The 14,932-nt window shown below is 38.9% G+C and overlaps 2 protein-coding genes across 7 annotated transcripts; both read left to right on the top strand.

The window, feature by feature from the left end:
* Positions 1-2,709: 2,709 nt before the first annotated feature.
* LOC103702795 (anthocyanin synthase-like) lies at positions 2,710-5,015 on the top strand. The gene is made up of 2 exons (XM_008785360.3): positions 2,710-3,334; positions 4,177-5,015. Exons 1-2 carry the CDS (start codon positions 2,820-2,822, stop codon positions 4,742-4,744), a joined length of 1,083 nt encoding a protein of 360 aa, XP_008783582.2. The 5' UTR covers positions 2,710-2,819; the 3' UTR covers positions 4,745-5,015.
* Positions 5,016-6,265: 1,250 nt separating this feature from the next.
* On the top strand, positions 6,266-14,823 carry LOC103702796 (polygalacturonate 4-alpha-galacturonosyltransferase-like). 6 transcript variants are annotated; one of them, XM_039118684.1, is made up of 11 exons: positions 6,266-6,420; positions 6,515-6,691; positions 10,478-10,512; positions 10,617-10,676; positions 10,781-10,915; positions 11,013-11,115; positions 11,193-11,236; positions 11,506-11,840; positions 11,911-12,268; positions 12,381-12,968; positions 14,346-14,823. In XM_039118684.1, exons 2-11 carry the CDS (start codon positions 6,535-6,537, stop codon positions 14,619-14,621), a joined length of 2,091 nt encoding a protein of 696 aa, XP_038974612.1. In that variant the 5' UTR covers positions 6,266-6,420; positions 6,515-6,534; the 3' UTR covers positions 14,622-14,823. The 6 variants fall into 6 exon arrangements, with proteins under 6 accessions (XP_038974612.1, XP_038974609.1, XP_038974613.1 ...); XM_039118681.1 differs by having other exon boundaries at positions 11,004-11,115; XM_039118685.1 differs by having other exon boundaries at positions 6,271-6,398.
* The last annotated feature ends 109 nt before the right edge of the window (positions 14,824-14,932 follow it).

Genomic DNA, 14,932 nt, shown 5'->3' with positions numbered 1-14,932 from the left:
CTACCTTTTTTTGGGACAAGCGGTGATTTCAATAGGAATCATGATCACTAATCACATATGTTTAGAAAATGAAACGTTGAGGCAGTTGAGAACTTACCCCTACCTACAGGTTTATTAATTTGGTCTTCCTCATGGTCCAAGGTAACAATGCCTAAAAGAGTCGTCAGGTGCAAGTATTTTGCTCAAGTTTCGGAGGAGGCATTAGGAGGCAAACTGATTTTCCATCTTCTGGTTCTCCTATTGTAATAGCCCGCCACCATGCCATTCTTTCATTGACTAAGTCAAAGTGTGAAGAGAGTAGGGAAGATAGTTTCAAGAGGTGCCTCACATAACCAATTTTGTCTCCAAAAAAGGGTTGCCGACATAGTGATGAATTCGGCTTTACAATGCAGGTAATAGTCTAACCCTTCTATGATATGCACATGAAACTTATTTTTTCCATAAGTCAGTCTCTTTTGAAAGCGTTCTCCAACCCCATTGGGCTAGAAGGGAGGTATTTAATTGCTGAATATCCTTCACTCTGAGTCTTCCCTTCTCTTTCTGCAAGCAAACCATCATGTTAAAAAATTTGTAGAAGAAGTGAAAAACAAAAAAGAAAGAAAGAGAAAAATAACTTTATTTCTATGTTTCATCATATTCGGTATATCTCAAGATTATATATATTTATGTACCGACTTTATACAAAAAAAATAATAAAGGATGGTATAAGATCATGTTAATAAAGAAAAATAATACTCGTTAATATAAGTTGTTATGTAATTTCTTAGAAATCATACTAACAAAGAAAAATAATACTCACCGATACATGATCACTCTAACCAAAAAAATAATATAGACTTATATAAGTTGTTATGTGATTTCTAAAATTATGCTAACATAAAAAAATTTCGATATACATCAATCTTGTTGATGATCAATGCCGGAAGCCTGAACGTTAAAAAATGAAAAAAGAGAGGCGAGGATTGCATTGACAAGGTGAGCCGCCCCGCAAAAGAAAAGAATTTGAAATCTTCCTTTCACCCAAAGGTAGCTCGAGATATTTGAGCTCTTCTGCTAGTTAATTGTGAATCCAGAGATTTGCTCAAAGCAGCAAAGAATGGAGTCGTTCTTTGCATGGTTTGATTGGTTTGAATTTTACCGGCTTGAAAAATTGAACTTTCCGATATATCCACTGATCCACCCTGAAGTATTCGATCCAGGAAAGTTCATTTTTTTTTACTAGCCTTTATAATCTAATTAATTAATGAACATTGAACTTTGGTTTTGCAAATAGAACTTTAAAGTCCGATTTTGTAATCAGCTCCAATAAACATGGTATTTCCATTCTATAGACTATATAGATATAATTTAATTAAAAATATACTAAAATCCAATTTTACAAACTGGATTTTGGAGTCCAAGTTTGTGGAGCCATATAACATTTTAAAGCCCATTTTCAGAAAAATCAGACTTTAAACCTTACTGAAATAATGCACTGCTTTTATACGTACACCTAAAATTCTATTTAATGTAAAAAAACATTAAAATATATGTTATATTACATAGATTTTAAGGTGTAAAAAAGCAATGCATTATTTCAACGAGGATAAGAAAGTCCGATTTTCTGTAACAGGCTTTAGAATCCCATTTAGCTCCACAAATTCTAAAATCTAATTTTTTTTACTTTTACCACCCTACCCACTTACGACCCCCCCACTCCAAACCAACTAAAAACATGCACACGAACGCATTGCACTCATTCCCCAAAACACACATGGAAGGTGCAATACACGGGGATGTCGATCTCATTGGAAACTTTGCTGTTTTTCATTGAGTCAACAGTGGCAACCTAACCATTGTTCTTCTAGATAACAAACGCACGTAGATGATCAAAAGTGGCAAACAAAAATGTTTAAAGAGAAGGAGGTTTGCCGGACGAATTGCATATCCTGCGAGATGAGAAATCACTCAAACTGGTTTGATCCATCTTAGTTGAAGTAGTATAAACCTCTTTCATGAAAGTGGTAGAAACATTATTTGATGATACTGAGTTAATAAAATTCATTATTTAATGAAAAAAAGGCTATCATTAAAAACAATATATATATATATATATATATATATATAATATTAAAAAAAGGACAAATCTAGAAGCTGGGACGTGGATTGAGCGTTGCAGCGAGCGTGGTTGGTGGTCATGCGCTCTCACTGTCTCGGTTGGTCTAATTTTTTTACTGCAAGTGACGTTGGATCTATGAATTGCAGTTTTGAGCGTAAAAGATTTTCGATGTGGAAAAGGAAAAATTAGTAGTAAACCACGTGCGGGCCCCGATCCGCCAGTCAAATCCATCTCTTTCCATCCTTCTAGATTCCTCGCGCCGCCCGCCTCCGTACAGAACGGAGGTTGTATCTTTCACACGAAAGAAGGATTCATCTTCCTTCGCTCGAATCCACCGTTGGATTCCGAAATGATCGCTTCGAGATCTTTGCCGGAGAGTTTGAAATGCTTTGCGAGCTGTGTGGTGTTCAATCCAACGGTCCATATCGCGAATGAAGTTCAATCATTCTTTCACGCGAAAGATACAACCCGAGCCCGTCCTTGCTACCAGACAGTCGCGCCGGTCCCACCAATCCGTCTCCTTCTCAGCGCTCTGGCTCTCCTCGAACCGCTCCCGGCGCCCCTAGTTTTCCATGTTCCGAGCCCTCTATATATACGCCTCGGAACGCCCTCCCATTGGAGCAGCAGCAGCATTCCAGCCTTCGAACACTTCAAACACTTACAAGCCCTCCCCTTTGTGCGTTAGAGAGTGGGAGAGAGTGAGAGAGAGAGAGAGAGAGAGATGGCGGCCAAGGTGGCGTCGGCGGCGGCGAGAGTGGAGAGCCTGGCAAAGAGCGGGCTGGAGGCGATCCCGACCGAGTACGTGCGCCCGGAGTCAGAGCGTTTCGACCTCGGAGACGCATTCGAGGAGGAGAAGAAGGCCGAGGAGGGGCCCCAGATCCCCGTGGTGGACCTCAAGGGGTTCGACACGGAGGACGAGGCGGTGCGGCGGGCGTGCGCGGAGGAGGTGCGGAGGGTGGCGTCGGAGTGGGGGGTGATGCACATAGTCAACCATGGCATCCCGCTGGAGCTCATCGAGAAGGTGAGGAGGGTGGGGAAGGAGTTCTTTGATTTGCCCGTCGAGGAGAAGGAGAAGTATGCGAACGACCAGTCGTCGGGGAAGATCGCCGGTTATGGGAGCAAGCTGGCGAACAATGCGAGCGGGCAGCTGGAGTGGGAGGACTACTTCTTTCACCTCATCTTTCCCCATGACAAGGCCGACATGTCCGTCTGGCCCAAGCACCCTGCCGACTACGTGTAAGCCTCCCTTTAGAATTCTTTTCTTTGTTATAACTTCTCCTACGTTAAGATGTAGCTAGGGTGGTGCATGTTTGTCTCTCCCACACGCAGAAAGACGTAAAAAGGGTTGAAGTATTCCACCAACCAGTCTTGCTTGGCTCTTTTTCGAAGTGCCAACATGGGCAACCATTTCTGAATTGTTAGGAAATACTGTAGACTTGGTTGACCATCTCACAGGTGAGGGATTTCTTACAACTTGCCTATGCGAAGTATTTTGAGATAGCAGGATTATTTGAGTCAGATTGACTTCCTTTTTTTTTGTCTTTAAAGTTACCACACTTGAGCTAATTAATCCGAGGATTCAAACTCTCAATCCGGTGGGAGGTACTATATGGGATTCCGTTCATTTCTTAAAGTACAACTAAATGTGTGTCTCTAGACTCTGTGATTGCCAAAAACAAACGCATCTGGAAATTTACTTACTTAGGGTTTTCCTAGTTACAGAAATATTCTATGCCGTGGTTTTTATTTTTCTGGGTACATAATAGGCTATACTGTGATGCAAACTTGGCATGAACCCTAGTTAGCCTTAACGCCATGGGTCATGGCTGGGAACGGTCATATTTTACGATGCTTCACCTTACCACCATAGATCCTAGTGGTAATAATACTCAACTCTAGCTTTCTGATCCAAACCAACAGGCTAAGCTGGCACCTTTAACTGCATGAATCTACTTAATGAAGAAACAGCAGAACTTTCTAATTTCTAATTTTCATGCATTAGTATTTAGCTTCCTTATTTTCTTTCTCGTGTAGTTTTCCTCACTTGTCGAACATGTGTATGTGGATCATTGGTGCAGTGAGGTGACAAAGGAGTTTGCCGAACGGCTAAGAGGGGTGGCGTCCAATATGCTGGTAATTCTTTCCCTGGGTCTGGGACTGGAAGAGGGGAAGCTGGAGAAGGAACTTGGCGGCATGGAGGACCTCCTTCTCCAGATGAAGATCAACTACTACCCCAAGTGCCCGCAGCCCGACCTCGCCCTCGGTGTCGAGGCTCACACCGATGTGAGCTCGCTCTCCTTCATCCTCCACAACATGGTGCCCGGGCTGCAGGTCTACAAGGACAACAAGTGGGTCACCGCCAAGTGCGTCCCGGACTCCATGATCGTGCACATCGGCGACACCCTTGAGATCCTGAGCAATGGCAACTACAAGAGCATCCTCCACCGGGGCCTCGTCAACAAGGAGAAGGTCCGGATCTCGTGGGCGGTCTTCTGCGAGCCTCCCAAGGAGAAGATCGTGCTCAAGCCACTCCCGGAGCTTGTGACCGACCAGATCCCGGCCAAGTTCCCCCCTCGCACCTTTGCTCAGCACATCCAGTACAAGCTCTTCAAGAAGTCCCAGGAGGACGTCGCCTCTCCGAAGTGAGGTTGCACTGCAGTACTCTTTTCGAACTCCAAAGTCCAAGCCATTTCTCTTGCCTTGTGATATGCGGGCCGAGTTGAGTCGTGAACCTTTTGTCACTTATGTTGTCGTCGTCTAGGGGGTCAAACTACTCTTTGTCGTGTTGTGGTCAGCTTTTGCCTTCTTGGTTGCTACGTGAATGTTCTACTATAATAACCCTCACGTCCTTATGAAGCTTGATGTCGTGCTCGAGTTTGAATCTTTCGAAATAAAAAATATAAAATAATAAACTAAAGTTATCAAATTGCATGCTTGTCGATGATTGGATGCTCCACATAGACTTGGGCCTTGTTAGCTGGGTAACTACCTGTCGTCGCTACTGACCTCGTCGTGGTAGGGCGTTCAAACACCAAATGAAATGAACAGTTAAACACATCTTCCAATCTGCGTGGACTCCTGTGTTTTGAACTCTGGAGAGGAATGGAATCATTTTTTGCCATCATAGTGCTGAAGGCATGCTTCCATCTCTGCTGATTTCTTCATGTCCATCCTCATCCTCTCACGGTCTCACCTTACGGATGGATAGATGCACTACCAATTTAAGGATCGTGCTTTGTTTCTTTTATGAGAGAGCTATCAAAAGGTGCATTGGATAATATTTTTCAGAAGTCATCATATAAATAAAAAGATGCATCCTAGACTCCTAGTTCCGATATCCAATCTCGAGGAAGCTTAAAAATTTCTTGTGGAACCAGATTATCTTCAAACAAATGAATCCTTAGTTAATTTAATTATGCATGCTTTGATAATAAGTTGGAAAGGTTTTCTTGATCCTTTTCCTATTTAGTTTCTCTTTTTTTCTTTTTTTTTTTAATCCGAATACTTATTCTCTTCATATTTTTTATAAATAAATTCTCTAGTTAGGAAGGTTTTTTTGGCAGAATTTTATATGCCTCAAGACATGGAAGTAAAATAATAATAATAATGATATTGGTTCTTGCACATGTGAAATAATGCTAGTTCCTTTTACACTAATTCAATTAATTTTATTTTGCGTTATATTTTACTTTTCGATGAATGTTGTTAAGGAATCAATAAAAAAAGCCAATTTTTTATTTTATAAAAATAATAACTAACCATTTTTATTTTATAAAAAAATATTTTATTTTATAAAAAAATATATAAGATTGGAAAATGCTTATACCATCGCTAGTCTGATGGCATCATCCGAGTCCACACTCCAGACCGTCAAATCATCTTGTTGTCACCTACTCAGATGATTTACCAGAGGTTGTATCGTCTGCACGAAAGAACGATTCACCTTCCTTCTCACAAATCCACCGTTAAACCATCCAAGGACCGCTTTGAGAGCCGTGCAGCGGATGACTAAAGGAAGTTTGGAGTGCTTTGAGAGCTGTGCGGGTCGCGATCCAACGGTCTATGTCGCGAAAGAAGATCAATCCTTTATTTCCACGAAAGATGCAACCCAATCCCTTTCTCTTTTTTTTTTTTTTGGTAAATCCCTTTCTCTTTCGAGTGGCCCCCCGAAGCCTTTCACCGCTCTGATTTCCCGTTTCCGCTTTTCAGTTCCTTCCTTGATAGCTTCATTCATTCGCATCACAGCCATCTCGTTCCCCGCCGCTCCTCCTTCTCCAATCTCATCTCCCCTCCACTCCAGGTAGCGGAATTAAACTCTGACGGTGATTCTCCGGCACCATTAGTTCTTTCCCAACTTAAAAATCCCACTTTGTTCTTCCTCTAATCCCTTCCCTTTTCTCTTCCGACTTTCTTTAGGGCTCGGGTCGATTTCGCCAATGCGCCCCTCCAAGCTCCCTGCCGCGTCCGGCGGGATCCAGAGGAGCCGCGGCGGCGTCGTCGCCAAACTCGCCGTGCTCCACCTCCTCCTCCTCTCCTTTCTCTCGCCGCTGTTCTTCTTGGCGGCGCGTGGCATCCGCACATCCGTCGTGGCCGGTGAGTCGGTTCTATCTCCCGAATATCTTGCTCGGGGATGAGGTATGTAGCCGACGAAAGAAGATCATATAGCTAATTAAACCACAGAAATTTTTTGAGTTGAGAATCTCTATTACTATAAAAATGGGATCTACGTGCATAATCCAAGCTCTCTGACTTCCTTCTGGGAAGTTTACTATTCTTTTGAGAGGCTCTGTGACTCCACTTTGGGAACACATAAGGAAACATGGATGAAATTTATAAGAAGGATGCGAAAAAGCTTGAAATAAAACTAAGGTAGCCTAAATACAAGTTCTTGATGAATGAGTAGTCGAAAGCTGACCCTATATACATAAAAATATACATATACCTACATATTCAAGTGAGACATGCTGCCTGCAACAAATGTAATAAATGAATTGTTGAAGGAAATTTATGATTAAGGTGCACTTGGTTGAAAGAATATGCTGGGAAGTAGATTTGTGAGCAACAACCTTTTTTCATTGCTACCTGACTTTTGTGGGGTTTCAAGATTTTTTTTTTTTGGGTGCTAAGGGTTAAATTTCAAAACAATAGAAGATTAAGCAAATGGATATGAAAAGTGAACCAGCAATTTGACATGTAGAAGTTTAATGCTTTTAAGATTTCATGCTAGAGGATTTATTGTTGGCATCTTTAAGCTTGATTCTAGATTATCAGTCTCGTCACATATATTTTTTTTTTAATGCATGAAACTTCATTGAAGTAGGCTTTTCTTTTTTTTCTTTTTTTAAATTTATCTTTTCTCCTTCAATAATGACACTTGTTTCTTTGGGTTTCTAACTCTGTAGATAATTCTGATTAAGACCCTTAGACTTGATGAGACATTCCTTGACGATTAATTTGGCCATGCATGATGATGTCACCAATATTGTTAAGATTGTGATCGAGCTGTAAATTGTAGAGTGGGTTGGATTGAACCAAGTCATGAATCTAATTGCAGATCATAAGATTTTTCTAATTTCTTTCTATATTTTTAAAATTATTTAAGAAATATAGAAATTGAACTACAAGTCAAATATAGAGTGGATGAATGAAGAATAAAAAGGCATTCATGAACCTAGTGTCCACCAGGATAAGCCTATACTTAGCATGTCTAATGGAACAAACATTGTGTTTAGTTATTCAAGATATTTATATATTACTTATCAATTCAATTATCATTTTAATTACAATGTTTTAGAGAGAAACAAGGTAGAACTTTTAAGCTACATTTATAAAATATGAAAATTTGTCCATAAACTTCAATAACAAGCTTGCACTTATTAGTAATAAATAATTTAAAAATGGGTTATTAGATCGAATCGTGAATCATAAGATTTTAACAACAACGGGTGTCACCTTCCGAACATGCCGCTGAAAACTTTCTAGCAACTTATCATGCCCTTTGTTCTTTTCAGCAAGGCACTCATAAAGTGTCAATATAAGCATTTAAAATTATCCTCTGTTTATTTCACTACATGCCAATGCTTTTCATTTTTTATAATATGTATAACTTTTGAAACATATTAATTAAAAAAATGTAAATAATTTTCTATATTTTAATGTTAAAAAGCTGTTTTTATGTTTTGATTTAGTATTGTTCAACTTGGGCTGTTTTAGTACAAACTTGACATTATCTAATCCAAATTCTAGGATGAGCTAAACGTATTTACCCAACATTGGGAGGATTATGGGCTAGGGAATATCATACCCAGTTATAGTTTGGTGCTGGGTTAGGGTTAAGAGCTTGGACATGCTGGCCTTCCCCAAATCCAGTCCAAATTGATGTCATACTGCTCTGTACGTAACCTAACTAGATATCATCTGTAATCACTATACTACAACCCTCACGCATGCTAATCCATGCTTATATGGAACATTGAAATTCTCTATTTAAGCATAACATATAGACCATATGTTAGAAATCATGCAGACTACATTGAATTAAATCCAGTCATGAGAAAATTTATCATATATTTTAGTTTGTATTCCACTCAAAATCTCTCAAACAATTATATCTTTCCTGATACAATCTGACTTGATTCCTTCAACCTGAATTGTGCTTTGGTGGAAGAATACAGAATGGGGTTCAAATAGGTTCCATATTGTGGTTGGTGATCAGTGTTTTAGTCAGTTTAAGCAAGTTTGGATGAGCAGAGGAAATCAAGCTGGGCCTAGGTTGGCGTATAATCAGATGAAACCTGCCTGAGTTGGATGCCTATTATATAGCTCCAAAATGTAGGATTTATATATGTGCAGTTGATGATAAACATAGATATTCAGAACAATTTGTATTGTTATCCAATACTTCATTTCCTTTATGAAGTGAATGTTCTTTAAGAGACGGTAATACCGGAACTTATAGTTTAGCATGCGTTGATTTTGCTTATTGTAATTCATATAGCAATGACCACTTAAGTTGAAACTAGTCATAAACTTTCCTCTTTTTCTTGGTAATTGTTTCATTAATCCTAGCAAATATGTTGAGGATGACATAAAACTACTTGTCAGTTCAACTTTTAATAACCATCATAGTGGACAATGGTGTGACCCCCCCCCCCTCTGTCTCTCTCTCTCTCTCTCTCTCTATCTCTATCTCTATCTTTTTTTTTTTTGGGGGGGGGGGGGGGTGGGATATTGTTGATGCCAGTTGGGGGAACAGAAGGTGAGCATAGAGATATTCTTTTATTAAGTCAAAGTACTTGACAACATTAGACAATCTTGAGCAGTATTTGCTATCATTTCTTCTCTTTATTTCTTTTTCTTGGATGCCAAAGTATGATAATTGGAATTTCATTACCTCTTTTTTCCTTCCTTTAAGTTCTCTTCTACCAAATGCCCTCTGCCAAATCCATCATCTCCATTACTTACTATTTGTTTTGTCATAGCTACTTTAGTTATTTTGCTCTAGGAACATTAGCCATTCCTTTCATACATATATACAACATACTTATGACTACTTATGCACTCACAAAAGCGTGCATGCTTCCTTACATGCATATATTGTACATTTAATATCTTGTTTTACAAACACATGCAAATATTTCATCTAGTTTCAATTTTTGCACAGAAAGGTCCTAATGTTAGGTCTTGTTGAAACTTGCTCCACTGGATGTTGGATAAACTAAACCTTGTACCCATGCTTATTACTAGGTTTGTAGGGTGGTGTTGTTCTGCAGCATTCATAGATTGGTCTAATAATTTGTTAACAGAATGATGAGAAAATAAGATTATATCTCATTCGTATTTCCTTTGAAAATTTTCTTGCAGTTTCTATTAGGGGGTTGAGTTATCAACTCATCAGTTACCATGTACCAAAAATCTTTTCCTAAATATTCTTGTATTTTCTTGCTATGTAGGCCTTTAAAGTCTCTAGTAGTTCACCAAGTCATTGAAATGAATTCACCTTCTTATCTTCCAACTTCCTATCATACAGTTATATATTTGTTCTGTATTTTGGAATGAAGATTTTTTTTATGTCCTATATTTTGTATGATTTTCAGAGTCTAAAAGGTTTATGTACTCAGGAGAGAAATATTTGCTCTTACTGTCAGCAGCTTATCTGATTATAAAGATAAAAAGGGTAAAGGAGTATATACTCTGATAATTGTTGATTTTTAAAAGTGGACTCCTGAAGGTGTCTGTCTTTGCAATACTTTTGTCAGAGAACAGACTTTTTAAGCATTAATATCTGCTACTTATTGGACCTCTTTGTGTCTCTACATGGCTCTTCTAATACGTTCACCTGAGTCCCACTAATCTAAAATTCCTTTGCTCGCAATGCAGATTGGAAGGGCATTCTACACATTTCAAGCAAGCCGGTAGCACACTATTTAGTGCTTACTTTCATAGTTTTACTAATTTTAGGGTCAACTCAATGTACTCATTTTTCTTACGTATATTAACTCTATAAATACTGTTGCAGATTGTTGATTGGAGGGAACAATTGGCCATGCAACACATGAAATCTATTTTTACAAAAGAGGTACATGTTGAATGGTTTGTCTTCTTCTAGTTTTCTCATGAATTTTGTTTAGTTTTCATGAGTTAACATTCAACTAGACACATGCCTCTGCTTTATGTTCACAGGTAATTGATATCATTTCTGCTACCAGACATGACTTAGGACCATGGAGTCTTGATTCGGCCAGAAAAAACTATGTGTCATCTTCATGGAGAATTGGTGGGCAGGATGAAGCTTCTCAGAATCTGACCATTTCAGATGTATTTCCATTTTACTCTATATAAGTTTTTGGGGTTTTCCAGCCTCAATGTGCCTATTGATCTGGCTGCATGTTTCAATTTCTTGAAGCCGATTCAGGCAGCTTCAGATGTTGCACAAAATGCTTCCCGTGTCGAACCAGAAAATGTTGCTGCGGCTGGTGATTTGCTAACAATCGATAAAGGGGTTAAAGATGATTCTGGTATTTTTTGATATAACATTTCAACTGTTTATGTCTCTACTTATAAATGAGCATTTTCATGTCTTTCTGATATGCAGATGGACATCAACTTCTTGATAATCCAGTAATAGTTGCTCGACGGGTATTTAATTTTTCTTCCCGGTGCTATGCTTTTAAGTTTTAACACCAACTCCATCAACTTCTTGGCTTTTGAAAAGTTATCTTGAAGTGGAACAGTCCTTGATATCTGATTTGAGTAGATTTGTTGAACCAGGTTCCCCTGAAGACAAGAATAAAGAATAGGATACACTTCTTGACAGCACTCACACATACACATATTTTGGAGTTTGATACTTTGGAAGATCTGCTTCGATTAATTGGATTTGTCTTTTTTAATCTTGAGGATTGTAGCGATTGAGAGAGAGAAGACGAGAAAGGAGAGCATTTGAGTTGGTTAAACAGGATGATGAAGAATTGGTGAAACTTGAAAATGCTGCCATTCAGCGCTCAAAGGGTGTAAACTCTGCAGTACTTGGAAAATATAGCATATGGAGGAAAGATAATGAGAATGAGAATTCTGATTCGACCGTAAGGTTGATGCGAGACCAAATGATCATGGCTAGGGTTTATTCAGTCATTGCTAAGTCGAAAAATAAGACAGATCTTTATCGGGAACTACAGAATCGGCTAAAGGAAAGTCAAAGTGCTCTTGGAGAAGCCAATGCTGATTCTGACCTCCATCACAGGTGAGGCTGTTTTTCTATTTCCTGTCTTTCTGCACCAGTGCATTATTAACTTGGAATGTATTATTTCCAGCGCATCCAAGAGAATAAAAGAAATGGGTCAAGTCTTGTCAAAAGCAAGAGAACAGTTGTATGACTGTAAGGTAGTGACTCAGAAGCTCAGAGCAATGCTTCAATTAGCAGATACACAGGTTAGGAGCTTAAAGAAACAGAGCACTTTCCTAAGCCAGTTGGCGGCAAAAACAATTCCCAATGGGATCCACTGCTTATCTATGCACTTAAGCATAGCTTACTATCTCCTCCCTCCAGAGAAAAGAAAGTTTCAAAGGAGTGAGAAATTGGATGATCCAAATCTTTACCATTATGCACTCTTTTCTGACAACATTTTAGCTGCATCAGTCGTTGTGAACTCAACCATCATGAATGCCAAGGTAATGGGTCTCTTTCCTTTTTCGTCCACACCCCCCCCCCCCCCCCCCCCCCCCCCCGCGCTCCTCTGTGTGCCTGGGTGCATTAAGCAACTAACATTCTTATTGGTTTCAGGAGACAGAGAAACATGTCTTCCATCTGGTTACTGATAAACTGAACTTTGGAGCCATGAACATGTGGTTTCTATTGAATCCACCTGGAAAAGCAACCATTCATGTTGAAAATGTGGATGAATTCAAATGGCTGAACTCATCATATTGTCCAGTTTTGCGGCAGCTTGAGTCTGCTGCGATGAAAGAATACTATTTCAAAGCTGGTGGTCATACAACTCTCTCTACAGGTTCTTCAAATTTAAAGTACCGGAACCCAAAATATCTTTCAATGCTAAATCATCTGAGGTTCTATCTCCCACAGGTTTATCCTAAATTGAATAAAATCTTGTTTCTGGATGATGACATTGTTGTTCAGAAGGATTTGACAGCTTTGTGGTCTATAGATCTAAAGGGAAAAGTAAATGGTGCCGTAGAGACTTGTGGCCAGAGTTTTCATCGGTTTGACAAATACCTCAACTTCTCAAACCCTCACATTTCCAGGAACTTTGATCCAAATGCTTGTGGCTGGGCCTATGGAATGAATATGTTTAATCTTAATGCTTGGAAGAAGAAAGATATTACTGGGATTTATCACAAGTGGCAGTCATTGGTAAGTTAACTTAAAAGCCTTGCTTGAATGCTGTTCTTTGTGAGTTATTGGTATTTCATATAGAATACTGATGCTGTATTTGGTCTGGTAACTCTGGTTTGTAGGATAATATCTAAGACCTCTTAATCGATCAACTGAGCAGTAGCTGTCTTTATGCATTTTGTTATGTCTTTGTATTTTTCTCATAAGCAGTATCTATTAGTGGAACCTATCTAATTCCCTATCCATACATCTGTAGTTTCTAGATCAAAACATTAGTTATGCATGCTCCATATATCTGCATGTTTGTGCATGTGGATTCCTAAAGTAATCATAATCTTGACCAATCAACATTATCTCATATGTTTTAACCTGCTTGATGGATCTTTGCTCGTCATACGTTCCTGTCAAAGATCCAGACATTTCTACAGGTTTCTTTTACTCTTCCATGTTGCCTTCTTAATCTTTAGACTATTCAACCTCCTCTCATCATCTAGGCCACCTCTTATCTCCCGTGAAGACCATCCAAATCATGTAATTTCCATGTTTTTGTGACTCATTAGCTTTCTCCATTTTATATACACCAGCTTTCCTTTGTAGTTTTCTGGACCCTCAATCTCTATCTTCTCACCCTCATAAAATCTCGTTTCATGTATCTTCACCAGTTCACCCTCTATATTTCCTATATCTACAACAATCACAATGCTATATCCTTTAAAATTCCTAAAAGCTTTTAAACATGTGAATACTACTTCAGAGGCATATCTTTGTTTCATATTTTCTGATATATTTCCAATGAAATTTTTCTGATCTATTTTCTTTCCCGTGTAAGGAATCCTGAGATGTTGGCAGGAAACGATTACGTGTTATCCTTAGGTTGTTGATAGAGAGTAGAGACCAGTGCCTTGCTCCTAAACTTGTTATCACTGAATATATGTGAATTGCATAATCTGGCTTTTACTGATAATATCATGTCATCCTGGCAAAGCTGTCATAAATCGAACCAAACATTTCATTTTCTTATCTCATCTGTTCATAGATCATCTGTAGGCTTATTTGTGAATATTGTAGATTTGTAGGGTTAAAGTTAAAGGCAAAATGCATATTGGTGGTAGGCTCACTGTAACTGGAAAATCTTGTCTGCTTGTGTGAAAACCATCTCTCTCCCTGACCGGTTACTGCTCAACCCTGTCTTCAATGATTTTGTCAAAAAAGCTTCATTTATGTCTACTATAGTTGCTTGTGGCATTTTATTTTCATAGCATCTTTTTAACCTCAGAAATTCAGCAGATTCTTTTTTTAAAAATGGTACATCTCATTTGCATCCATTCACTAACATGCACAGTGCATGATATTCTCATGGTTTAGGCATTAATTAGATTTCTCTCCTAATGCTAGAATGAGAACAGGGCTCTATGGAAACTTGGTACACTTCCTCCTGGACTTCTGACGTTCTACAATTTGACACATCCACTGGACAAGTCATGGCATGTTCTTGGGCTGGGGTATAATCCAAGCATTGATCGCTCGGAGATTGAGAATGCTGCTGTCATCCATTATAATGGGAATATGAAGCCTTGGTTGGAGGCTGCAATGACCAAGTACAGGCGTTACTGGACCAAATACATCAAATACTACCATCCATATGCCAAGATATGCAACCTTAGTCAATAGTTAGACGTGGCATAATTGTGCTTGGAGGATGCGCTTCTGCCCTGAAACAGGGAGGGTGCTTGTGTTGTAAAGCTGGGGAATACTAGATTCTTTGCATGCCATTATTACACTCGTACTGTTTAATCTCATTTTCTTTTTGCTGCACATTTTGTTTCTCTATTCCACGATGTTCTTCAAGGCTATTGAATGCTGTCGATTGTTATTCGGTATTATGCATGCACATATTTGGAACATGATTAGAACTTAGAAGATCAATGTAAATATTACAGGGTGAATATCCCATAAGCTCACTTCTTGTCGTTCTTAGTTTA

This window comes from Phoenix dactylifera, unplaced genomic scaffold (assembly GCF_009389715.1).
Source record: "Phoenix dactylifera cultivar Barhee BC4 unplaced genomic scaffold, palm_55x_up_171113_PBpolish2nd_filt_p 000392F, whole genome shotgun sequence".
NCBI classification, from domain to species: domain Eukaryota; kingdom Viridiplantae; phylum Streptophyta; class Magnoliopsida; order Arecales; family Arecaceae; genus Phoenix; species Phoenix dactylifera.
Note: the sequence above shows the minus strand (reverse complement) of the source record. Positions and strands in the feature narration are given on the sequence as shown.